Source organism: Colletotrichum fructicola, assembly GCF_000319635.2.
Source record: "Colletotrichum fructicola Nara gc5 chromosome Unknown KSG_Nara_v1_contig01, whole genome shotgun sequence".
Taxonomy (NCBI): domain Eukaryota; kingdom Fungi; phylum Ascomycota; class Sordariomycetes; order Glomerellales; family Glomerellaceae; genus Colletotrichum; species Colletotrichum fructicola.
This window is the reverse complement of record NW_027094051.1, coordinates 2,637,989-2,662,458: the sequence shown is the minus strand read 5'-3', so window position 1 is coordinate 2,662,458 and position 24,470 is coordinate 2,637,989. Positions and strand designations below refer to the sequence as shown.

The 24,470-nt window shown below is 55.1% G+C and overlaps 7 protein-coding genes across 7 annotated transcripts; 5 read left to right on the top strand and 2 right to left on the bottom strand.

The window, feature by feature from the left end:
* Nucleotides 1-4,715: 4,715 nt before the first annotated feature.
* On the top strand, nt 4,716-6,296 carry CGGC5_v000769 (uncharacterized protein; the record flags this gene model as incomplete). The annotated part of the gene is made up of 1 exon (XM_032020188.1): nt 4,716-6,296. One exon carries the CDS (start codon nt 4,716-4,718, stop codon nt 6,294-6,296), a length of 1,581 nt encoding a protein of 526 aa, XP_031882852.1.
* Nucleotides 6,297-7,158: 862 nt separating this feature from the next.
* On the top strand, nt 7,159-8,585 carry rpt4 (putative 26S proteasome subunit rpt4; the record flags this gene model as incomplete). Its single annotated transcript, XM_032020189.1, has 4 exons — nt 7,159-7,369; nt 7,487-7,873; nt 7,947-8,403; nt 8,465-8,585. The coding sequence occupies 4 exons, from the start codon at nt 7,159-7,161 to the stop codon at nt 8,583-8,585; spliced, it is 1,176 nt and encodes a 391-aa protein (XP_031882853.1).
* Nucleotides 8,586-13,464: 4,879 nt separating this feature from the next.
* Nucleotides 13,465-15,987, top strand: CGGC5_v000767 (Glutamine--fructose-6-phosphate aminotransferase; the record flags this gene model as incomplete). The annotated part of the gene is made up of 5 exons (XM_032020191.1): nt 13,465-13,469; nt 13,636-13,706; nt 13,811-14,042; nt 14,137-15,713; nt 15,767-15,987. The coding sequence occupies 5 exons, from the start codon at nt 13,465-13,467 to the stop codon at nt 15,985-15,987; spliced, it is 2,106 nt and encodes a 701-aa protein (XP_031882771.1).
* Nucleotides 15,988-16,484: 497 nt separating this feature from the next.
* PRE4 (Proteasome subunit beta type-7) lies at nt 16,485-17,417 on the bottom strand (the record flags this gene model as incomplete). Its single annotated transcript, XM_032020192.1, has 3 exons — nt 16,485-17,098; nt 17,176-17,323; nt 17,388-17,417. The coding sequence occupies 3 exons, from the start codon at nt 17,415-17,417 to the stop codon at nt 16,485-16,487; spliced, it is 792 nt and encodes a 263-aa protein (XP_031882770.1).
* A 706-nt stretch (nt 17,418-18,123) lies between these two features.
* On the top strand, nt 18,124-19,148 carry HMGT (High mobility group-T protein; the record flags this gene model as incomplete). Its single annotated transcript, XM_032020193.1, has 2 exons — nt 18,124-18,648; nt 18,732-19,148. The coding sequence occupies 2 exons, from the start codon at nt 18,124-18,126 to the stop codon at nt 19,146-19,148; spliced, it is 942 nt and encodes a 313-aa protein (XP_031882769.1).
* A 478-nt stretch (nt 19,149-19,626) lies between these two features.
* CGGC5_v000764 (uncharacterized protein) lies at nt 19,627-21,138 on the bottom strand (the record flags this gene model as incomplete). The annotated part of the gene is made up of 1 exon (XM_032020194.1): nt 19,627-21,138. One exon carries the CDS (start codon nt 21,136-21,138, stop codon nt 19,627-19,629), a length of 1,512 nt encoding a protein of 503 aa, XP_031882768.1.
* Nucleotides 21,139-21,812: 674 nt separating this feature from the next.
* Nucleotides 21,813-23,615, top strand: erg26 (Sterol-4-alpha-carboxylate 3-dehydrogenase, decarboxylating; the record flags this gene model as incomplete). The annotated part of the gene is made up of 6 exons (XM_032020195.2): nt 21,813-22,304; nt 22,375-23,012; nt 23,076-23,081; nt 23,137-23,190; nt 23,482-23,494; nt 23,562-23,615. The coding sequence occupies 6 exons, from the start codon at nt 21,813-21,815 to the stop codon at nt 23,613-23,615; spliced, it is 1,257 nt and encodes a 418-aa protein (XP_031882774.2).
* Nucleotides 23,616-24,470: the final 855 nt, after the last annotated feature.

Below are 24,470 nucleotides of genomic sequence, written 5' to 3'. Positions count from 1 at the left end.
CTTCTTTTGCGTCCTGGGCAGGGCATTCCGCAGCGCTTTATTGATTTTGCACGAAACCGCAAATGCTACGACGGCGCATGCGAGGCTACCTTACCTCACCCTCCGCCCGTCTCCGTCTCCATCTCCATCGTCAATGTTACACGGAGCTCTCAACTCAGTATGGCCCGGGCCAATATACAGATAGACTCCAACTCTTTGAACGAGTCCGAGTCAAGCACGCGCTCCATCCGGTTTGGCCTCCTCCATCTGCCTTTCCCTTTCTCACAAACAAGTGGTAGCGCCAAGTCAAAATATCCATACTTCCAGCCAAGTCACAGAGAGCACACCCGAGGGTCTTCATCCAGTCTGCACATTTCTGGATTATCGCGGGGAGCTCAGGAAGCCCGGCTGTCAACCTTAAGGGAACAGGGCGAAGCTTCCCTGCCCAGTCGCTGTTAGAGCTCCGTCCCTTACGACGACCGATGAAACGCCCACTGAACCATCCACCCGTCGTGCGCGCCGCCCTTACGTGTACCATAGTAATTATCTCCGTCTCCGAAATCCACGACGAAAGAATGGGCTTCTGCAACGTTGACAATTTTGCTGGCCCTTACTGTACATAAAACTTGTAAGGACTGCGGACCTGTCATGGGAAAACATTCTGATATACAACCCATGTTTCCCCATCTGACTGGTTTGTGGTTCTTCCTCGGCTCTTGCCCAATTTGTCCTGTCATTTGCGGGCAGATGTTATTGGCCGTGTCTATCAATCACCTTCCATTTGAGCCACTCGGGCGCTTCAACCCGTTTCTCATCACCACCCTGCGTCGAGACGCGGATTTTGACTCGACTCTAGAAGCCCGCCAGGAGCCAATAGTCTGTGATCCCACGCTTACAGACACTAGTCCTTCTCTGCCCCGTCCGTTCGCGCTCGAGAGGAACAGTGCCAATTAAGCAGTGGCCAGCAGAGCAATGAGCTAGCGAGCTCTCCCGTCGCTAATTGCTGCTCACGAACCATGGGTTCATCACCCTGGAGCACCACCCCCGAGAGCTCGCCGGTGGATCACCACGATTCCAGCGACAGCCCTTCCGAGCCTTGACCATATTTCCCGCAAGTTACAGCGTCGCAATCAAGTGTCACCAGTTGCGGCAGTTGAAGCCCTCTGCTGTGTCCTCTCTCGTCCGGACCCTGGGGCTTCAAGCCTTCAACGGCAGAAGCTGTTCCCAGTTCTGGACTGGTCACCCGCGACCAGCCCGGGAGCCCTGGCAATTCGAACTTGGGAGGCTCGTGGAAGATTAGACGAGCCGGGGTGACCCTGCTTTTTGGGCCGGCGGATCGGGGCCCGGGGCTGCAGGCCCCGTCCCCCTCCCTGCATGCCTCGCGCTCACTCGCAGCTCCCAGTCTCCAGACAATTGGACATGTGTTCTTCGGACAGACACGCGGTGGCCGCTGTAGCATTGGAAGCGGGTTGTCAGGTCAATTGGTCCAATGTCTCCTCTCCGTTTCAAAGAAGCCCCGCACAAGCCTTTCATGCCCGATGTTTCTCGTGCATATCATACCATCTTCCAATTCAACCAACATTGCTCAGGCTGGTTGGTTGTGACGCAACATAGCGATGAAGTGAAGTAGAAATATGCGGGCTGCTGATAGTGTCGGATGAAGCCGTGGCACGCTAATAATGCATATTACTCTGCATGTTAAGCCGCCCGGCGTATGCAGGGGATAAGCACGTTCCCGACGACGAGTGACGTCTTTGGAATAGTGCAAGTCTCTTGATGTCGCCCTACACTTACCTATCAGAAAATCACATTCGATTCTCGTTAACCTCGCCTGAGGATATTTGTAATTACTGGCGCAAGAGCGAGTAAGTTTGAAGAGGAGACAGATACTGACCTGGAACGGCTTATGTTGACCAAGAGACTGATAGCTGCTGCACAACCAGCTGGTTGTTACTGTCGGACGGTGGCACTAAAAGGTGGATAAAGGTACAAATGGGTTTTGAGTTATCGCAAAAAAACGGGCTGGTATGAAGGCTTGCATATCACCTGCATATGTAAAAGTGAGGGTCGGAGCAGCCAGAAAGCTGGAAATCGATGACACACTGGAGAAGACGCATGTTGCGTGGAAAACAGAGTCAGATGATATCGGCTTGCATGTTTTTACAAAGAAAAGAGGTAGATCAGGCGACGAGCTATTAAGGTTATATGTTTCTTTCATTTTCTGATGAAGGACGGCCTAGGCTGGCAGAGACATCTCTCCGCTACGTAAAGCCTTGCTGATCGTGCTCAATTCAGAACCTGTCTCATGCCCCTTTTACACCTGCCAAACTCTTTTGGAAGTCGTCCTCAATCCAGCCTGGTTCACTTCCATTGCTGAACGAGACATCTTGAATACAGAGAGAGGTACCCGTAACATCGATATTAGATGCCCGAACTCTGGTAGAGTAATCAGTAAGAGCGTGTCGGCTTCGATGTGTCAGCTACGAGTGCCACCGGGTCGCTGTCATTGGTCACTTGTCGACCATCAATATGGAGCTCCCCCAATCTCTTCCCGACAAGGTCAGGCACGGAACCGCGATCTGGAGAGACAACGGGAAAAGCCGCGGGTAGGGCAAGGAAAGGAAAGGTAACGAGGCATTTCGAACCCCTTGGTGCCATGTGGCCAAAAAGCCTGCAATCAACACCAGCGTTCCAATCCGATTTGCTTCCTTGGCCTATTCCCGGCTATCGCTTCCTGTCCGTGATTTGCGCATCGCGAAATAGCAGTCAGTCAAAGTCCTCGTCGTAGCCGACCAACCAACCCACTGGGGCATTAAAGAGGCAACCCGTGAAGCCGTGTTTGGGATTGACAAGAGGAGCCAATCTCCCAATCTTGATGTCGGGAAACGCGGAGCAGAGGCGCCTCGCGGAATGAGCACTATCCACATGTGCTTTGTTGCCCGGTTGAGGTGCTGGAGATTTCGATCAATCTGACGCCCCTGAATATGTCATCGCCATGGGAATCTGTCATAACAACGGCGGGCATGCGAAGGAAAATGGCTCAGCATGGGGTTTGGACTCTGATGAGGTGGCACAGCATTCAAGCTCACAGCAAACAGCCACTTGAGCTTGACTTTCATTCACAATGGACGTCCTGATGCTTGGCTGCATATCGTTGCTGTGGCGCGCCAACTAAGTTCTCTATATGCCTGTCTGTCTGGAGAAGCTCGATGCTATTGGCCTGGACATATGCATGCTCCCGACTCGAGGCTGGATGAGGTACCTTAAGAACAGGGCCATCCCCTTTCGTGTGGCTTGTAACAGAAAGGAAATCTGAGGTTCATCGAAATAGTCTCATATTAGCTGCGACTTACAAGAGGATCTTGCCTTTGACGCTAGCAGCTCACTTTTACACGTCACGGCCAAGTGCGGGATCAAAGTTCCGTTATTTTTACATTACCCCATCTACAGCGCAGAAGCTACTTTGCACCATTAGCTACTCCGCGATCCTCAGCCAGTAAGAAACGCCGCATTGTCTGGTCGATATTAAACCACCGCTAACCAGGCATGCAGGCCATTGGAGAGGACGGTAATTGCAGTACGCAGAGTCCTTGGCCATCTCTTGTTGGGACATCATCTTCAGCAAACCAAACGTATTTCTCAAGCTGCGCTGCGTGCAAAACCAAGCGAGCACAACGTCTGCCGTTTCACGCGTTCCATAACGCAGTGCATATCCCTCCGTCCTCTTCCCTGCCTTGCCTAGGTTGTTCGTCCTTTGCTCCCCCACTTTCGGAGACGACGCGACGTTCAATTTAAACCATCCCTCCCTGGTACCTCGCGCGCCACTCCATTGGACCCCCAATTTGCTTGCTGGAGACTGATCACAAGAGATCAATTCCATTTCGCCTTCGGCCCCCCTTTCCCCCTCCCAGATTGCAAAGTCCAGAGTTCCCAAGACCTCCAGAAAGCCCATCAGTCTCCACTGACGCAGCTGGCTACGGGAAGGATCCAGGCAAAAAGAAGCCAGGCAGCGGACCAAAACGACTCACCGTACCCGCCCTTACGCTGTGGCCGAGCCCAACACAAACCCCTGACGCCGGAAGGTCGCGTCGTGTCACAGCTCGCAGCACAACCTTACCCTGCCTTTCCCTTGTCTGGTTTACCTTACCGTTGGTTCCTGGGCCTTGTCTTGCCTTACCTTGCCCTCCGCCTTCGTCTTCGCCCTACCGTTAACACCATCTGCTGGCCTGTCTATTTACCGGCCGGGGTATTGAAGAAAGTCCAGCAGTAAACTTTCTGGGCGCTGAGTCCAGCTGGAAAACTATCCGTTGACCAACTCACTTCGCTCCCTCTCTGACGCATCATACTTTGGTTACCTCGCCTCACCTGAATCAACAATACGCCGTACGTCTGTCGAACCACCAGCATACGTTCTTCCTTTGGAATCTCCTCTCGTCGCCTTCTGGACGCTGCTGTGCACCCAGTTGTCTCGACGGCTATAGCTCATATCCTGTCCGCATTGCTTCCTACATACCCAGCTGCGACATTGTTTGGCTCCCCCTCACGTTATCCCGCGCATGGCTTGAGTACGCCATCGACACCAAGCTGAGACGAGACACCAACATACCCTTCGGACGATCGCCGCAATACCTTTTGACCTATTTAACACCACCAAGAGCACTGCCAGTATTTGCCCCCCGCCTCTTCAGGATTAGCCGAATCTTCGAACTTTCTCGTTTCGTGTTCCAATCGAAGCCATGGCTACAGCAAACGAGCAGCCTCCAGCTCTTCGATGCGATTCCCCCTCGCCCGAGATCTCCCCGACTCCGGCCATCGGCGCCTGTCCTGAACTTACACGATGTGTGTCAACGGCGTCGTCTGTTTCCCACGGGTCCGCCACCGATGGCCACTCCCGTGACTCCCTGGGCAGCAGCACATACTCCAGACAATCCTCCGATAACTACAGCCGTCGCTCAGACATGAGCTTTACGTCTTCAAATCGCCAGTCGACTTGCAGCATGGCCGGCCGGTCCAACAGCCGTCGCCGGGGGTTCGTGCGACCCCAAGGTACCGATTTTGCTGCGAGTGCGCGGCATAGGGAGAGTGTTTTGAGCTTGGGAAGCATCGCCCATTTGCAGTACTACTTCTCACGAACCGGCCTCCTCGATGGCAAGGGTGGCCAGCTGGCGAGAAAGAACAAGGCGAAGGGAGGTCTGGATCTCTCGTCTGTGAGCAGCTCGGGGATGTCTTCGCCAAAGATTGGCTCTGATGGGGAGGCTTCCTTCCCTTCGCTCAGTCCACTCCTCTCTGGGGACCAGTTTCCCGGAGCAATGGTGGAGTCTCCCACCGAGGACGACGACTATTACTCCGACTTTGAGGACGATGCGGACGTCTTGCCGCCGACGACCAGCACCTACATTCATAGGAATAAGCCAGTGCCCAAGCCGCCGACGATCGAGGAGCTCAAGAGTGACTTGACTGAATCTCTTGACAAAGCGGGTGCCTCCCTGAAGAAAGCGTGGGAGAGCAAGGCGGAGAATGCCAGAGCGGCGGCGGAAGCTACGTCAGCTCAGAACACGCCAAAGAAAGGCATGGGCTGGTTTGAAGTACAGGGAATGCACATTCTCGATGTCATGACGCTAGCCATTCGTGCAGCCAAGAACTACTACACCGCCCACGAAGTCCCGGAAAGACTGGACGTGATCAAGTCTGAGAAGGAGATCCGCACCGAGCTTTTCAACGTCATGGAGACGCTGAAGCAGATGGCCACGCGAAAGTGGGCCGGCGGAATGAAGGAGGACGAGTACAACACTCTCAACTCCTGGATCCAGGGACTCTTCAGCATGCTCAAGACCGAAGAGAAGATGATCGAGGCAGAGAAGGCCGAGCGCAAGCGCTGGACCTGGATGAAGGGCGACTGGACTGGCCAGGAAGTCGAGAGGGAGTTGGCGTTCATGGCGTCTCTTGCACCTCAAGCTGAGCCCATGCCGGAGTATACGCCTGCAGCTTCAGCAACCGAGTTCCCCACGCCTTTCTTGCAAGCTTTGCAGAACGGCATCCGACTTGTCGAGCTGCACAACGCGGCAGTCAAGCTGTCGAAGCGACGCTTCGGTCTGATTACCACCTTTCACACCGATACGGAGAAGCCTTACCGCTGTGCTGACAACATCCGCTACTGGGCGAAAGCAGCAGAGCTGCGGTGGGAAATCCTTCTGAAAGTGGATGCACTTGGTGTTGTCTACAACAGCAGCCCTGAAGTCTGGATCAACTTCGAGGCTGCCGTCATGGAGTGGAGCCGCAATGTGCGTGAAGAGATCACGTCCGAGCTGGAGGGCTAAAGACATGAAGCATCTCAGGATACCGTCTTTACGATTGATGCCCCCCAAATACCCGTCTTTTATGGAGTTTCTGGTTGAACTGGCTCTCATTTGTTACACATTTACCCTGGGGAGGATTATCCACTACCTGCATCACATATTTGCATCTACAGCTTCGCGCAATTTATTCGTATCAATAGCTATTACCCCCGGGAGGAGGAAGACTGAAGCATGAGACGTCAATCTATCATCGCACAACGCGATAGAGTAGAAATAGGCGTTGGGACTGTCATTTCTTATCATTCTACGTACATACTTGGAGGTAAATTCTCCTAATTGACCCCAACATTTTGATCATCATTTGCCTACCTTGGTCCTCGTGACGCCTCACATTCCTTCAGGCGCCAAGGACAATGAGACATCCGAAAAACATCGTAAATCATCCCAGTACAGCTGGAAGGAAAGCCTCCTGCCCAATATCTTCATTACGAGTAGACGCCTTCTCCATGATAACCAGCAGGTAGTCCGGTGAACATCAATTCTAGGACATTGAGATCCTGTGTCGGATTTGCGCTTGATCCGCCCCGATAGCTCTCAGCCAATCACATCGCACGCGGGAGAGCTACAGTAGACGCAGGGATGAGGCGCTAGCAGCTGAGCCGTGCTTTGTGAGGCAGAAGGCTACAGCGGGAGGTACGTCTGCACATCAAACCTCCGAAAACAACGATTACATACGCCAGAGCTATCCACCATCCTCCATCCACCTCAACCACAACATCACCTTGCCCGAAGCGACATTGACACGAGACCGCCTCCTTCGTCCCACCACGAGAATTCGAAATTTCGGCCCTTCCTTCCTCTCGACCACACACATAACCCAGAGATGTCTTCCGACGAAGAACGCCAGAAGGCTCTCGACTCTTACCGGGGCAAGCTGCTCGAATCGCGGGAGTGGGAGGCTAAGCTCAAGGCTCTCCGCCTCGAGATCAAGGACTTGCAGAGGGAGTACGACCGCACCGAGGATAATATCAAGGCGCTGCAGAGCGTGGGTCAGATTATCGGCGAGGTTCTGAAGCAGCTCGATGACGAAAGATGTGAGTTGAGAGCATCCCGCCTCCGCTTCCTTCCCTCCCCACCGCCGCCACCATCACCGCACCCGCACCTTGCGGGATCGTCAAACACTGAACGCTGACCGTGTCGCTCGCAAACAGTTATCGTAAAGGCATCCTCAGGTCCCAGATATGTTGTCGGATGCAGGTCAAAGGTCGACAAGGCCAGGCTCAAGCAGGGAACTCGCGTTGCCCTCGATATGACGACACTCACCATCATGCGAATGCTTCCCCGCGAAGTCGATCCCCTCGTCTACAACATGTCGCTGGAGGACCCCGGTCAGGTCAGCTTTGCTGGTATTGGAGGACTCAACGACCAGATTCGCGAGCTGCGAGAGGTCATTGAGCTCCCGCTCAAGAACCCCGAGCTGTTCCTGCGCGTGGGCATCAAGCCGCCCAAGGGTGTCCTGCTCTACGGACCTCCTGGTACAGGAAAGACGCTGCTGGCTCGTGCTGTGGCCAGCAGTTTGGAGACCAACTTTTTGAAGGGTATGTGAAGACCAATCCTACATTCAGGGTATAAGGTGCGGTGGACGAGGCATGCTAACTACTGGTTCCATAGTCGTCTCGTCAGCTATTGTCGACAAGTACATCGGAGAGTCGGCCCGTCTGATCCGTGAGATGTTCGGATATGCCAAGGAGCACGAGCCCTGCATCATCTTCATGGACGAAATTGACGCCATCGGTGGACGCAGATTCTCCGAGGGAACCAGTGCCGATCGTGAGATCCAAAGAACGCTCATGGAGCTGCTCAACCAGCTTGACGGTTTCGACTACCTCGGCAAGACCAAGATCATCATGGCGACAAACAGACCCGATACCCTCGATCCCGCCCTTCTCCGTGCCGGACGTCTAGACCGCAAGATCGAGATCGCCCTGCCCAATGAGGTGGGTCGTTTGGAGATTCTCAAGATCCACGCCTCTGGCGTCGTGACGGAGGGCGAGATCGACTTTGAGAGCGTGGTGAAGATGAGCGACGGTCTCAACGGTGCGGATTTGAGAAACGTGGTCACCGAGGCGTAGGTCTACCCCTTTCCACCCCAAAATGAGGTGGCATTTACTAATCTTTCACTCCTACAGCGGTCTCTTTGCCATCAAGGATTACAGGGACGCAATCAACCAGGACGACTTCAACAAGGCGGTGCGCAAGGTTGCCGAGTCCAAGAAGCTGGAGGGCAAGCTGGAGTACCAGAAGCTGTAAAGCGGCGATGACGGCGTCGCCATCGTGATGATGAATACGGGGGTGAAGATGCAAAGGAGAAACAAAAGACGCCAAAAGAGGGCGGCTGGGACAGGCATCATCGGGTCCTTGGCTGCTCCGGGCGTCTTTAATGTGTTAAACAGTGTACAATACCCGAGTCCAGGTTTGGGGTTGTTGGCGGCGGGAAAGAAACTTAGAGATGGCGGGCGTGCAATAGAGGCAGCAACAAACGAGTCCCAAAGCGCATCATGCGGCCTCGCCAATTCGAATCGTGAACGAGCTTCGTGGTGTTTTGACGAGGTTTCTCCCCAGGAGCGTGCGCCCTTGCGTTGATCGTCGGCATGGACCTGGTGCATCACGAGACGCATTGGCTCTCGTATCGTCGCAGAGGCAGGTTTTAGACTGGGGCGTTTTCTCTTATCTCTGCGCCCTTTGTATGTTCCCCAGTACGGATGCTATGGCATGTCTTTTTTCCTTCCCTTTCCCTTCCCTCTGGACGGAGGCTCCCTCTTCCTCCCCGGCGAGGCTGGGGTAGGGATTGCGGCCGGGCGCGAGCTTCAGCTCCGTTTTTGAAGCTATTGATAGTGCACAGCCTCGGCTAGGCTGGGGTCCTGGTATGCGCGGCATGCTTTACGTATGGCCCGGAGGAAGGCGAAGCTCACCCGGTGCCACGTGCAGAGCTTCACCAACAGCAAAAAGCTTTCTTGCTCCTCCTGTAAACCCACCGCGCCGGGCGGCATGCGAACCGTAGTGGAGGGGATGTCGGCTCCCGGTGCCAGAAACAAACCCAATAGTGTAGAACTCAAGTAAGTGTAGGGCTGGGGGGAGAGCAAAAAAAGGGGACCGAATGGTACGGAACGGAGAGCTATTCTGTTGAGAAGAGGGGTCCTGGGCGTCGGTGGTTCGGGCAAGCCACAGCTGTCTGACGGATGCATCCGCATCTATTGTGTCTACCTACCACAGCTTAGGGGGTGAGTTTAGGTGAGCGAGCTCCGTCTCGCTGGATGCACTATAGCTTCCGGGTGCCTCCCCTCGAGTCGGGTCTTACATGATCTCTTTCTCTCTGACATGCTTGTGATCCTGTCTGACGGGGGAGGAAACAGCCAACGGGTGGAGACTGGGAGGTCGCACACTGTAAGCCTCGAAGCTCCAGAGGATCGAGAGCTCCTTGGTTCTGCAACTGTCATTCGCCGATTTCGACCTGTTGTGCAAAGGAGGAGGAGGCTGCTGAAGCTGGCTGCATGCGGACGGCGACGGCGAGAGGGCTCTAGCTGAGACCGCATCATGTCATGGGTGATCTCGCACGGCAACGAATAGAGACAAAGGCCCGCCACATGTTTTTGATGCTGGCAGGATTGTGGTGAGATTCAAGATGAGTAGCTGCATGCGGGAAGTCCATTGCGGTTTGCGTGTCAGGTCTTCGCTGTTCGAGGCGCGGGCGTCCATCATGACAGCATCTCGGACTTCTGGTCTTGTGTTGGTCGGTCGCTGCAGTCGAGCAGTAGCTGTTGTTGTCCACCCTTACACCCATCCATCAATCCCCATGTGGTGGCCCGTACCATCCTATCCACGTCGTCCCTCTTACCGTTTCCAGGGACCGTGGAACATGGCACCCACTTGGAATCTGACATCAGAACGGTTTTGGGGCCTGGGCAGCGCAGCGTGCAACAAGCGGCTGCGGCTGGCAGAAGTTCGGCCGTGTTGATGGTCTGCCGCGGCGGTTGCGTTGCGCAGTGTTCATGTCCCAACTCCATGTCCCCCATCTGGTTCGGGGCGATGGGTGGTGGCATTGAGAAATGCAAGATGGTGATTTGCAGCCTAGCAGGGGTTCTCTCATCGGTGCGGCGTGTTATTTTTGGTGATTTTTCCTTTACGATGCCTCGGAGTGGACGACAGGTCGCCCCTTTTTTGGCCCGTTCTCACGATTGCCATTGAGGCTGTACCTTTTTTAGTGCGCTGTCCCCTTCCTTTTTTCTTCGTACCTGGACGCCCCCCACCTTACCACCCCTCCTTGGCTTCGTCAACCCCGGGGCCCCCCTCCATCCAGTGGGTGCAACCAGCAACCGAGCCAAGCAAGCAGCAGAAACCAGAAACCAGGGGACCCAACTGTGGGAAGTCCTGTCGGCTGGTGTCGCAGTGCCGACGATCCCCACTGGATTTTTTTCTAGCGTTGAACAAACAAGGTGCCTGCACCCAGAGGACTGGGGGCCGAGACCAGGGAATACGAATGATGTTGGCGATGGAACCCCTCTGAAGAAAGGCGTTGGGCAGCTGGTCAAGAAGTTGTAGGGTCGGGACTCGGGAATGACGAAGGCAAGTAGCCGTCTGCATCACACCCAAGAGTAAGGGGATGCTTTTGAGGCGGCACGGCAAGGGCGTCGAGTGCCGGATTAGGAGGGGTCAATGACGACGAGTACGGAGTGCGGACGTTGGTCGTGGTAACGGCAGATCTGGGTTCCAACTTCCGGCGGCTGCTTGATCCTTTCTTTTGGACTGGCCCCTTTTTTGCACTCGGCTTCGATTTGAACGAGTTTTGCACCGTTTTGGCTTGTAAGTCCAGAGAAAGACAAGTGGTGGTTGGGATGAGGTGGTTTCTTGGTTCGGGTCTTGGGATGCGGTGAGAAAGGATTGGACGAGGGAGTTGGGGGCCACATGGGATGATGGATGAAGGGGGGTGTGTTCGGAAAGTGAGGTAAGGCAAAGGAATGGCAGCCGTCCGTAGCCTTGGGGAGGGCTCCTCGGTCTCGTCGTCAGGTACCTACCTAACTACCTACCTTACCTTACCTACCGGTGTTGAGGTAAGTTAACCGGAGGTGGGAGGGCACACGGGTGAGGCGTTGCCTCGGGCAGGTGAAGGAGACAGGGCACAAGATGGAAAGCATGGGACTCAACACCCAGTAAGGCACCTGGTGGTAAGCATCTGGAGAGCATGCAGCCAGGGCTGGTGAAGATTGCCCTGATTGATTTGATGCGATGCTATGCTTAGACCGAGCTTGTCCAAGTTGGTGCCCACCTAGATACCTGGTGCTTATTCTGCCAGGTGCCTGGGGACCTACCTAGGTACGCATCCGATTTGGGAAAGACAGCGAGGGCAGTGTAGCAAATGCAGACAGCTTGCAGATGGTGTAGAATTCCTAGCGGCTGCACTGGAATGTGAAGAACGGGTGCGGGTGACGGCCGCTTTGAAGAAGTTGAACTGTCGTCGATATACAGTGTCAGTCCCCAGTATGATATTTTTTGAGATGAACTCAAGGCGATGGAGGAACTTGGAGGAGAAGATCGACCACGGCCACCAGCATCACTGTATCCGTAACAATACGTTAGATGAAAAGCAAAGGGCGTCCCGCGTCCGTCATACTTGGCGGTACGTACCGAGGACGATCTTCTGGGCTAGTGTAGCAGCCGAATGGCTGAGCAAGGGAATTGCGCCACAGTCCAAGGAAGAGGAAGAGCCAGCCGTGCCAGCCTGGGTGCCTGGGAGGAGGGCCGCACTGGACCATCTGAATGGAAGGTCTGAAGGAGGTTAGAGGCGCCGGCACCCTGATGATGGCGCCTGCAACCAAGTGCGACTGTGTATCCGAATGATGGCCGTCAGCTTCCATCTGGAAATGCAACTTTTCCGGGCACTGACAGATATGCTAGAGATGTGAGTAACAGCAACGCCAGAGAAGAAAATTTGCACCGTGGCCGGCTTTCCAGAGCAACACGGGGTCTCCTGGCATGGTGCACATAATGAGATGCTCTGCTAGGTGTTAGTGTTGGTGACGAGCGATGCAATGTGTGCGGTTGCCGGTGAGGTGGGGCACTCCAGAGCTGCCCCTCACCTACTGCTTCCAGTCTGTCCTCAGCTCCATGTGTGGCTGGCCAGGTCCGTGGTCTTCTTGCTGCTGCCACTGCTGCTGCTGGCCCATTGAACCCAGCCCAGATCCATTCGTTGCCCCAGCGCCTGCTGAGTCCTGACATATGCCACCCCGGTCGAGATATGTCAGACACCCAATTCTTGTCGCGTATCGTATCCGCGAGGTAAGGTAGGTACGAATACTGACCGACCGCAGTTGCCATCTGCCTGCCGTCCCAAACATGCAACGCAAGCGAGCAAAGGCAAGCCAGACATTCATGGTCTAGACGTTCAAATGGGAACGTGAAGACATCTGTTTCGCCCGCTTGCAAAAGTCCATCGGGACAAACTTGGGGGAAAGGGGAACCTTCAAGCCTCCCGTCATTGTCACGGGCCAAACATTGCTTGCTCTGCTCTGCTCTGCTCAAGCTCTCTAAACTTTTGCCTGACGTCGGGTAAGTGCCAGTGCTAATCCCGACTTCAACCTCATCACTGGAACTCCAGCTTTGGCCGTCATCACCAGAGTCACAAAATAACAAGCACAAACCAGTGTCTTGTTTCCTTCTTGCCTCAATCCATCAACCCATGCCTGACTTGGCCTGCCTTCTTAGCGCAGGCAATAATACCTAGGCCGACGACGTCTGCCTCTCAACTCAACCCGTGCCTCTGTACGAATACCTCTCCCCTCCCCCCCCTTCTGTCATCCATCAATACGAGCACGCCCCTGCCACCACCCCGCCCACCGCCCACCTCCACGCCTCGCACACCTCTGGGCGCTACTGCGTGCTCTCTCCACGTACACAATACACACCTCCCCTCCTCCATCAGTTGTTGTCCAGCACACACATAAAGCTGCTCAGCTCCCGCCTCCTTACCACTGGCTTTGCCTTGCTCATTCCCTCTCGATCCAACTATCCGTCTCTCTCGCTCTTCTTGATACCCCTCACCGCCGCCTCTAAAGACCTATATCCCCGCCTAGGTCTCTCTCTGCGAATTGGTCTTTACGTCTTTTTTTAGGTCTTCTTTTGCGCTGAAATCAACATGTGGTATGTCTACCTCTCTCCCCCAACTCTCCCCCGCTCTCCTGAAAGCTTGCCCGCAGCCTCCCCCCTCCATCCAGCTTTTGCCAGCTGAAAAGGGGCCCAGGCATACGCCTTGAAAGCCATTGGCAACACAGTAAGCAGTAAGCTGACAGGAAATTCTTCCCAACAGTGGCATTTTCGGCTACGTCAACTACCTGGTGGAGAAGGACCGCAAGTTCATCCTCGAGACTCTAATCAACGGTGAGTACACCGCCTCCTGAAAGCTCCAATTGGAGCCATGCAGCTCCACCAGCTCATTCCGAGGGGCTGTTCTTGACTAACGAGCCATGTGTTCTCTTCTCTAGGTCTGTCGCGTCTCGAGTACCGTGGCTACGACTCCGCCGGTCTGGCTGTTGATGGCGACAAGAAGAACGAGGTTTTCGCCTTCAAGGAGGTTGGCAAGGTCGCCAAGCTCAAGCAGCTCATCGCCGAGTCCAAGGTCGACGAGACCAAGTACTTCGATTCACATGCCGGTATCGCCCACACTCGCTGGGCTACCCACGGTCCCCCTTCTCGTCTGAACTGCCACCCCCACAGGTACGTGTGCACTTTTCGCGAGGATACTAGCAAACTTTCCACTTCAGCCTCCTTGCTATCAATGACTCAGTGGCTAATGATCCTTCTCCTGCAGGTCCGATCCTACCTGGGAGTTCACCGTTGTCCACAATGGTATCATCACCAACTACAAGGAACTCAAGACCCTCCTGAGCGCCAAGGGCTTCAAGTTCGAGACCGACACCGACACCGAGTGCATTGCTAAGCTCGCCAAGTACCTCTACGACCAGCACCCCAAGGTCGGCTTCACCGACCTGGCCAAGGCTGTCATTAACGAGCTCGAGGGCGCCTACGGTCTTCTGATCAAGTCCGTCCACTACCCTCATGAGGTCATCGCTGCCCGTAAGGGCTCTCCCCTCGTCATTGGCGTCAAGACCCAGAAGCGCATGAAGGTCGACTTTGTCGATGTCGAGTACGCCGATGAGCAGGCTGCCCTCCCAGCTGAGACCGCATCCCAGAACATTGCCCTCAAGAAGCAGCAGGACAACTTCTTGAACCCCAACGCTCTGCTGGGCGCTCCTGACAAGTCTCTCCTCCACCGCTCTCAGTCGCGTGCTTTCATGACCGACGATGGCATGCCCATGCCCACCGAGTTCTTCCTGTCCTCGGACCCCTCCGCTATCGTCGAGCACACCAAGAAGGTCATGTACCTCGAGGACGACGACATTGCCCACATCCACGAGGGATCCCTGAACATCCACCGCCTTAAGAAGGCCGATGGCAGCTCCAACGTGCGCACCATTCAGACCCTTGAGCTTGAGCTCCAGGAGATCATGAAGGGCAAGTTCGACCACTTCATGCAGAAGGAGATTTTCGAGCAGCCTGAGTCCGTTGTCAACACCATGAGAGGTCGTCTCGACAGCGAGAACAAGACGGTTACGCTTGGTGGTCTCCGCTCTTACATCTCTACCATCCGCAGATGTCGCAGAATCATCTTCATTGCTTGCGGTACGAGTTATCACTCATGCATGGCTGTTCGCGGTGTATTTGAGGAGCTCGCCGAGATCCCCATCGCTGTCGAGTTGGCATCCGACTTCCTCGACAGACAAGCCCCTGTCTTCCGTGACGACACCTGTGTCTTCGTCTCCCAGTCTGGTGAGACTGCCGACTCTCTCATGGCCCTCCGCTACTGCTTGGAGCGTGGTGCTCTGACCGTCGGTATCGTCAACGTTGTCGGCTCCTCCATCTCTCTCCTCACTCACTGCGGTGTCCACGTCAACGCCGGCCCTGAGATCGGTGTTGCGTCTACCAAGGCCTACACCTCCCAGTTCATCGCCATGGTCATGTTCGCGCTCTCCCTTAGTGAGGACCGCGCGTCCAAGCAGAGACGTCGTGAGGAGATCATGGAGGGTCTGGCCAAGATTCCCGAGCAGATCAAGGACATCCTCACCCAGGACCAGTCTATCAAGGAGCTCTGCTCCAAGACCTTCCAGAACCAGAAGTCCCTGCTTTTGCTCGGCCGTGGCAGCCAGTTCTCTACCGCCCTTGAGGGTGCGCTGAAGATCAAGGAAATTTCCTACCTTCACTGCGAGGCTGTCATGTCTGGTGAGCTGAAGCACGGTGTCCTGGCTCTCGTCGATGAGAACTTGCCCATCATCATGATTCTCACCCGTGACGACCTCTTCAAGAAGTCGCTCAACGCCTACCAGCAAGGTATGTTTGGAAACATTCGTATGCATTCATGTTCTGTCACTAACTTTCAATAGTCATTGCTCGTAGCGGTAAGCCCATCGTCATCTGCAACCCTGCCGATGAGGAGTTCAAGTCCAGCGAGGCCGAGAAGATTGAGATCCCCAAGACCGTCGACGTCCTTCAGGGTATTCTCAACGTCGTTCCTCTGCAGCTGATCGCCTACTGGCTCGCTGTTATGGAAGGCCTCAACGTCGACTTCCCTCGCAACTTGGCCAAGTCTGTTACCGTCGAGTAAACAGGCTGTCAGCAGCGAACGAGGTTGAATATTTTCTTGTGAGGTGCTTCTCGCCATTGGAGTTGGGTTGCCAAAAGGGAGGCTGGCCCTTGGCTTAATGACACAGTGGGCCACGAACAGATGAATGCCCTCGGATGTATTACTGGATTTTGTGTGAAAAGGAGGGAATGGTCCAGCATGGTAGATTTAGGGCCTGTCAAGATAAAGGAGCGTATGTTTAAAAAGGTTAAATGCCAGAGAAGAGGCAACCTAAAGCAATCAATGAAAGCAATATTGTCTATTTCATTTCGTGTTGTTACACTCGTGTCCCGCGACCTATCGTATTGCGGATGACACGTAGAAGGAAGTCGATCTCGGACTTGCTTCTTCTGCTGCTCCCCAGAGTTGCCGTTAGTCATCCCGGATGGCGAGTCGAAAGCAACTGTCCCATTTAACCAGTAACTGTCATTTAATTCCTCTATCCCATCGTATCCTCCAGGAACTCCTTTCTCTCCTCCTTAAACAACCTGCGTGCCGTAGCCACGGATCCGTTCCGCGAACTTCCAGCTCTGCTTCTCCAGCTTCTCGTTCTCCTTGAGGTCAACACCATCCTTGGTGACAACAGCAATGGAGTACGAATCCAAACTGCGGGCGTCACGATAGAAGAGCACCTTCATGCATTCCTTGATAACCTCGATGGCCTTATCCTTGGTCAGATTGGCAGCTGCCTCATCGTCGGGGACATAGCGGCGCATGATGGGCTGTGCCAGAGCAGAACCGAAACCGGTGGCCAATGAGGGGGAGGTGAATGTGGTGCCGAGGAGGTCGGCCGCGGCAAGGAACGGCTTGCCTGCGTCGTCCAAGCCGGCGACGAGGAGATGGTTCCAGAGGGGGTCGAAGTCGGAACGGCGCTTGTACATCAGCTTGGAGAGGTACTTGTGCAGGTTTGCAGCGTTGAGGCGGGGCGCTTGATCGGTGGACAGGTCGTAGGACTCCTCAATATCGAGGGACTGGAGGTGGCGGTCGAGGAACTGCATGTCGGAGACGTCGCCGCCAAAACCGACAACGGTAGAGTCGGCAAACTTGCGCAGACGCTTGACATCGGTGAATCGAGCAAGGGAGCCGTAGGATGCTGTCATTGGGGTTTGATTGTCAGTATTCGATCGTCTTTGAGGTGCTAGGCTGTTGGAATGGTGAGAACGGGCGTACCCAAGTTATCGGCGGCGATGACGACACCCTCTTTGAACTTGATAGCAATGACTGATGTGCCCGTGACGATGGGGGCTTGTGTCGCTTGGTTGGGGCCGTTGGGGTTCATGTAGGAGGCATTGTAGGCTCCGTAGACGTCGTCTCTAGGCTGTGGGAGGGGTTCAGTCTGTTAGTCCATGACGAGAGGCTGAGGGCAGAGGGAGGTTGCATACCCGGCCCCAAGCTTGCGGTCTGTGATCCATGGTTATCGATGGTATCTGGTTGAAGAAGGAAGGGAGGTCGAGTTCGCGGTAGTGGGTGTCGGTATCGTCGGTGGATGGAACGGTGGCAGAGTGTTTGGTGATGGTCGTCGGTATGTAGATGTAGCTGGGGGTTGCTGTGCTTAGCTTCGCGTCCCGTGGATGCCTCTGCCGCCGGCTGCCAGGTGCTGGTGGTGCTTGCTGGACCGCTGCGTCAGGGTGGTGCCTGACAAACGGGGCTGCAACTTGAGGTGGGCTTACCGAAAATGGTCAGCTTGGAGCTGTAGTGGTGGGAAGACCGGAGAAGTAGACGCTACTTCATCTTCAGTATCGCAGTCCACGATTGGAAGGTATTCACTACAGACAGCTCCAGGGGTCAAGGTAAAACAAACAAGGAGGCCGGCCAAGGTCAGGTCGCATGCTCTCAGTCCCTCCTCGCCCGTTATTCCGTCAACACCACAGACGGCACTTGCAGCAGCGAAATCTCCCCTACTGCTCCGTCGCCCTACAATTGGCTTGTTCCTGTCTCCGGGACATCGCTTGGGACACAGCCATCCATACCTCTGTCCCTCCCTCCCTCCCATCCTTTCATCAGCCCTATCGCAGGCTTCCCAACTACATCTGCACAAAACATCCCCGATAACAGCTTAGCTGTGCCCACACAACAGACAAATACCCCACCTTCAGCAAACTTGATTGCGCGCACATCATGTTGACAGCAATCGGTCGCGCAGCGGCCCAGCGTCTGGTCATTCGCGCCGCGCCATTGACCGCCTCCCGAGCCGTCCCACGCGTCGCATGCCGGGCCTTCTCGACGACCAAGTCGGCGCATCTCCCAGCCAAAGCCGCCGCCGCCTCGTCCACCAAGACGAAGCCTAAGAAGACGACGACGACAGCCGCGAAGAAGAAGCCCGTTGCGAAGAAACCGGCAGCAAAGAAGCCCGCGGCCAAGACGAAGAAGGTTGCTGCGAAGAAGCCCGCGAAGACTAAGACGGGCCAGGGTCGCGGTCGCCCCCGCAGAGCCCCGACACCCGAGGAGAAGCTTAAGGTCCTGAAGAAGGAGTTGAAGCAGGTCGCTCTGCTTGCCAGCGAACCCTCAAACAAGGTCACGTCCGCGTGGATGGTGTATCAGACAGAGAGGTTGAGGGCGGAGACAATTGCCAGGGAAGCATTTGGGGATCGGATTACAGCTTTCGCGGAAGATTTCAAGAACCTTTCTACTCACGAGCTCCAGGTAAGCTTGTCTGTCGGCCAGAGTTGTCCTAGGCCAGGGAACGACCGTCACATGAGGATGTCATGGCTAACAAGTTAATATAGCGCCTCCAAGAGACGGCCGAGGCGAACAAGCTCAAGAACAATGCCGCGTACAAAGCTTGGGTTGAATCCCACACGCCGCTGGAAATCAATAATGCCAACAACGCGCGTAAGCGCCTTCGCGCATTGAGCCCCAAGGAGGATGGAAAGCGCCAGGTCAAACCGAGATCAATTGTTGACGAGCGCTTGCCCAACCGCCCAACGTCAGCCTTCTTGTTCTTTGTCAAGGCGCGTTGGGCCCAAGGTGACCTTCCCTCGGCGATCGGACCGGCGACCAAGGCTATTGGTGAAGAGTGGAACAACCTCACAGAGGCCGAAAAGGCCCCGTACCTGGCGTTGGCAAAGTCCGACATGGAACGATATGAGCGGGACGTCAGCAACGTCCTGGGACGTGAGGTCGAACATCGCACTCGCACTTGAGCTTCGTCGGCGCTAGTCTTGGCTTGCCGGCGGCAGGCGAGGTATCCTTGCTCCAACAGATGCGTTTGTGTGTAGAGATATATCTCCGCGTATTGGGACATCCGATGAAAACTTCTACGGGGCATGTTGCGAGCAAAATCGTGTGCGATGAACAAACAGGAGAGCTGTGTCAGCAAAACCTGCTACTTTTATGAGCATGCGGGTTCCATGATGGCACTTTTACCGGTTCAGAGGGCAGGATGAAGGTGCGGTGTTGAGTTTCAGATACCAATATTGAGAGGTTTCGCAACCAGTCTTGTAATGAGATTTCTCCGTGTATACATTTATCCAGCGACGCCTCTGCCAATGCCATTTGCACCACAACAGTGACGCCATTCGTTTCCAGTCCGACTCTGTGCCGCCCAACCGAAAGTCAAGAAACGCCTCGCTAGCCCAGTGAAAGAAAGTGCTGCCAAAAACGCCCTTGAGACTGTCCCCCCTACTCGTCCGCCCCGTCCTCCATGCTGTCCCCTGACTCGGAGTTGCCATGCCCGTTGGTAACCAGAATCACCTCCCCGGCGCCGTCCACCCACCGAGCCGTGTCCGTCTTCAAAGCCCTCTCGCTGGCAAGGTAAAGCGCGAGGTACACATGCCCGGCGACATATCCCCAGCAGTAGACCCTCAGCCACGACCAGTCCTCGGCGCGCGTGCACCAGACGCCCCACCCCGCGAACCCTTCGAGGATGTAGTCGGTCAGGAAGTGCCACGCCCGCTCGCGCAAGGTCGGTCGCCAGCCGGTCCAGTCGAGTGTCCAGTGGCCCCTCTCGAACGGCCGCAGCTCCCTCATCTGCTCGACGGGCCGGAAGCGTTTGTCGATATTGAGCTGCCGCGCAAGTTCCCTAAGCTTGGGCGTCAGGAGGTCGTCTGGAGTGAGTTCTGCGTTGCCAACAGGGGGCCCCTCGGGATGAATCTCGAGGCGTTCGAGGTAGTTCAGGTGACGCGTGTTTGGTGGGCGTATGACGCTGTAGAGATCGTCCGGGATGACGGGCCCGGCTATGGAGGGGCTCCGCGTTGCTGATCTGGATTCTGATATTGGTGCTGAGCGCTTGTGGCGCTTTCGTGGAAGTGGTGAATCGGAGTTGCCGCGAGAGGGAGAGGATACTGATGGACGCTTGCCAGAGGCCTGGCATGGTGTTTCTTGAATCACCTGATCGAGGGGGGAGCTCTCGGGTAGAGGCCGTTTCCGCGCTGGGAAAGGAGTGTCTAGAATGACCTTTTCCGCCGGAGGGGATGGGTGCGGTGGAGGGAAATCGCTGGCTGATGGTGGTTCGCTGGATGTAACTAGAACAACCTGCTCGTCGTCTTCTACGTCATCTTCCACATCTTCCAGCTCCTTCTCTAGGCCTTGCGAGGATTGGGGAACTCGCCGCTGGCTTTGCGACGGGGTCTGTTGTGAGGCTACGGCTCCTTGACTCTCGAACTGACATGCCAAATGCTCAAAAAGCCGACTTGGAGACGAGAACTCGGCAAGGCTGATGTCGTTCGCTGGCTGAGAGTCCCCAATTACGCTTGGAGGAGCCACCCAACTAGACTGTGTAAACTGAGTCTCGGCGTCCGGTTGCGAAGATGGGGGTATATCCTGTACTGCTCCGGCTCTACCAAGGATTGGGGAGTTTCTGTTGTCCAAAACACTCCTGAAAGAAAGTTGGACACTTCCAAGTGAGGCCTCTGGTAGGATGTATCGCACTGGTGGTGATGACGGCAGTTGGGTTGCCTCGCTGCTTGGGATCGGTGCGTGAAAGGGTGTTGATGGTGAAGGTGATGGCTCACCCTGTGAGCCGGCTATGTCTGAATGCGCATCGCCTTGTAGAAACCCGCCTAATATCTTTGTCTGGCCTACTGGTTGAAAGTCAAGATACGCCTGCGCCAAGGCGCGATACCTGGCATCGTCAACAGCTTTGCACGGCGCTGCGACGTGCACTAAGATCTCGATGTTGCCATTCGTCTCCATGACGACCGCAGGCTTATGTGAGGTGCGCCCATCTCATGTAGAGTCGAGAGGAAAGAGATCCAATTTAGAGTAAGGATGTTTTATGACCCAAGGAGAAACAAATTTGCCACGGTTCAAATTGAGACTTTTCGCATTGTGTGGTCGACCGCCAAGGTCCCAACACAGGACAGGTCTTGTCAAGAAATTGAGTTCCGTCACTTGAAGATGGGAAGTCGCGACTCGCGAGGTTCCCAAAGAGCATGGCAATCGTAAAGTCAGTGCGCTTTTCGAGGTGGGGCACCTAAATCAATGTCCCCTGCCCCTCAAGTCGCATTCAGAAACCGGGGGCCCAGCCTAAAATGCATTCCTAGCGCCGCTGAAGAGCTTGGGGACAGAAAGGTCGACTGTACCACAGGCCCCAACGGCCCCCTGCATGACGGACACGTACCCGGTACGCAGCTGTCAATCGAGTGCAACCAAACCACCAAACTTCAGATTGGCCCATTGGCGCGCGCGCCGCAAACCGTGCATTGCGTTTCCTCGACCTTATTCCCAGCTCACCTCAGGGACCAGAGAAACCAATCCACCAACGGACGACTCTCGACACCATCTCCCCCTTCCGACCTTTGCTCGCACTTTGACGCAAGTCAGCTCGAAAGTGTCTCCCGAGACAAACCGCCCTCCCCCCCAAAAAGATGTCTTCCGAAAAGGCTCCCGTGCCAATCGACCTGGGCAAGGTCCTCGTCGTCGGCGGCAATGGCTTCCTGGGCCACCACGTAGTCAACCAGCTCCTGGCTGGCGACCGCTGGCAAACCAGCTCCGTCTCCGTAATCGACCTCCGCTGCGCGAACAACCGCAACCCAGCCGCCTCCTACCAAGAAGCCGACATCACCGACACGGAAAAGATCAAGTCCATCTTCGAGGACGTCAAGCCCGACATCGTCATCCACACCGCCTCGCCCGCGCCCCAGGCCGACGGCCCTGTCGCCAAGGACCTCTTCCGCCGCGTCAACATTGATGGCACCGCCAGCATCATCGCCGCCTGCCAGGCCGCCGGCGTCAAGGCCCTGGTCTACACCTCATCCGCCAGCATCATCAGCGACAACACCAGCGACCTGATCAACGCCGACGAGAGGTGGCCCGTCATCCGCGGCGAGCAACAGTCGGAGTACTACTCCGAGACCAAGGTATACATCCGCGCATAATGCTCTGTGACGAACTGCCCTCTTGCTGACACAAACACCTCTCTCTCTCCAGGCCGCCGCGGAAGAGCTCGTCCTCCAAGCAAACCGCCAAGACCCCTACCCCCTCCTTACAGCCGCCATCCGCCCCGCCGGCATCTTCGGCGAGGGCGACACCATGGCCACGCACCAGCTCGTCAAGATCTACCGCGAGGGCAAGACGGGCGTCCAGCTCGGCGACAACGACAACCTCTTCGACTTCACCTACGTCGGCAACGTGGCCCACGCCCACATGCTTGCCGCCCGCATGCTCCTGGCCACCATCAAGTCCAGCATCATCCCCCTCGACAACGAAAAGATTGACGGCGAGGCCTTCCTCGTGACAAACGACAGCCCCATCTACTTCTGGGACTTTGCGAGGGCCATCTGGCGCGCCGCCGGGTCGGACAAGGGCACCGACCACGTCTGGAAAATTCCCCGCGAGATCGGTGTCGTTCTGGGCTTCTGCTCCGAGGTCTTCTTCAGCATCATCGGCAAGCCGCCCATCTTCAACCGCCAGCGCAACATCTACAGCTGCATGACGCGCTACTACAACATCAGCAAGGCTAAGCGTCTTTTGGGTTACCGCCCCATCGTCAGCCTGGACTCAGGTATCAAGAGAGGTGTGCAGTGGTTCCTGGACCAGGAGAAGGCGGGTAAGGTCAGCGTCAAGGCGTGAGAGGCGACGATATGATGATGACGAGCGGTGATTTGCAATCTGACTATATCTCCCAAAAGAAAATGGTGATTTTTTTGGTGTAAATATATATATACATAAACCCCTAACGTATATGCATAGCGAGTCGCCCATCATAGCGAGCCGCCCACCTTTCACTACCCTCCAGCCATTTGTGTAAGTCAATTAAGCCACATCGTACGAAATCAATTGAAACTACTCATCAGCCTCTTCTTCAGAGGTCTCCCAAACTACCTGACATGTTCGTACATTATGTCCAGTCTTTCCGCAGTTACCACATCGCCGCCCGCGCGATTCACCCCCCTCCGTACGAGCACCCTCTTGACGCATGTTTTCGCCTCCAGCATCAACAACCCCCTTTTCTACCCGTATTGCCTCAGCTTCAGCTGTATTAAGTGACCCTCCAAGACGTAGTTGGGTTTTCTTAGCTCTCCGGCGCTTACTTAGTATCTCATTTGCCGTACGAAGCCCGCGGCACTCGGCTTCAACAAGAGCTAGTTTGTGTGCTAACTTGCTAATACCTTTAGCTTGCAAATCAACAACCTCGTACAAATGAGTTGGTGAGCTATCTTGATGACTAGTGATTCTTTTCTTAAGTGAAGCAGAGCTTCGTACGGCGTCATGTGCTGTGGTTGGTGTCTTTGGGTCCCAGGAGCCCTGGCTGCTTGGGCATGAGTTGGATGGTGTTGGCGTCTTTGGCTTGAAATCCAGGCGGGAAAGAACTGCTTCTGGGTCGAATGGTACAAGGCCAGCCTGTCTAAAACCAGCTTGTACGTTTTCTTTGCTTATTGAAGTAAAAAAGGCTGCCTTGAAGGCAGGAAAGAAATCATCCTTAGTAATGTGCGTAATCTGCATCCGCATCATCTTCTCGATTTCCTTGCCATATGAAGCCTTCAGCGGACTAAAACAGCCAACATCAAGAGGCTGAAGCTCGTGCGATGAATGCGGAGGCATGCAAAGAGCAATAATGCCGTGTTCCTTGCAGTAATCGTCAAACTTGGTGGATTTGTGGCTGTTGTGGCCATCAAGGATTAGGAGCCGTTTAACACCCTTCGTGCGAGACTTTGTTCACTTTTCAAAATGTTTTAGCCAATCTAGGCCAATCTCATTTGTAGTCCATCCATTTTCGCTAGGGTGGACGCGCCATTCGGGTGGGAATTGGCCATTGGTATACCATGAGAGTAGGTGATATTTGCCCTTAACAATGACGTATGGAGGCAGCGCCCAGCCATCTGCACATACGCCCTGAATGACAGAAACCCATTCGCGATTGCCAGGCTGCTTCGTACGAGGCCTTCCACGGCGGTCAGAGGTTGTAATAACCTTTGCGTGCGACAGCATTCCCATCAAGAAGCCCGTCTCATCAAAATTGTAGACATCGTCTTCGTGTATTCCGTACTTCGCGATTGTGTTTCGTACGAGGGCAAACCAGGCCT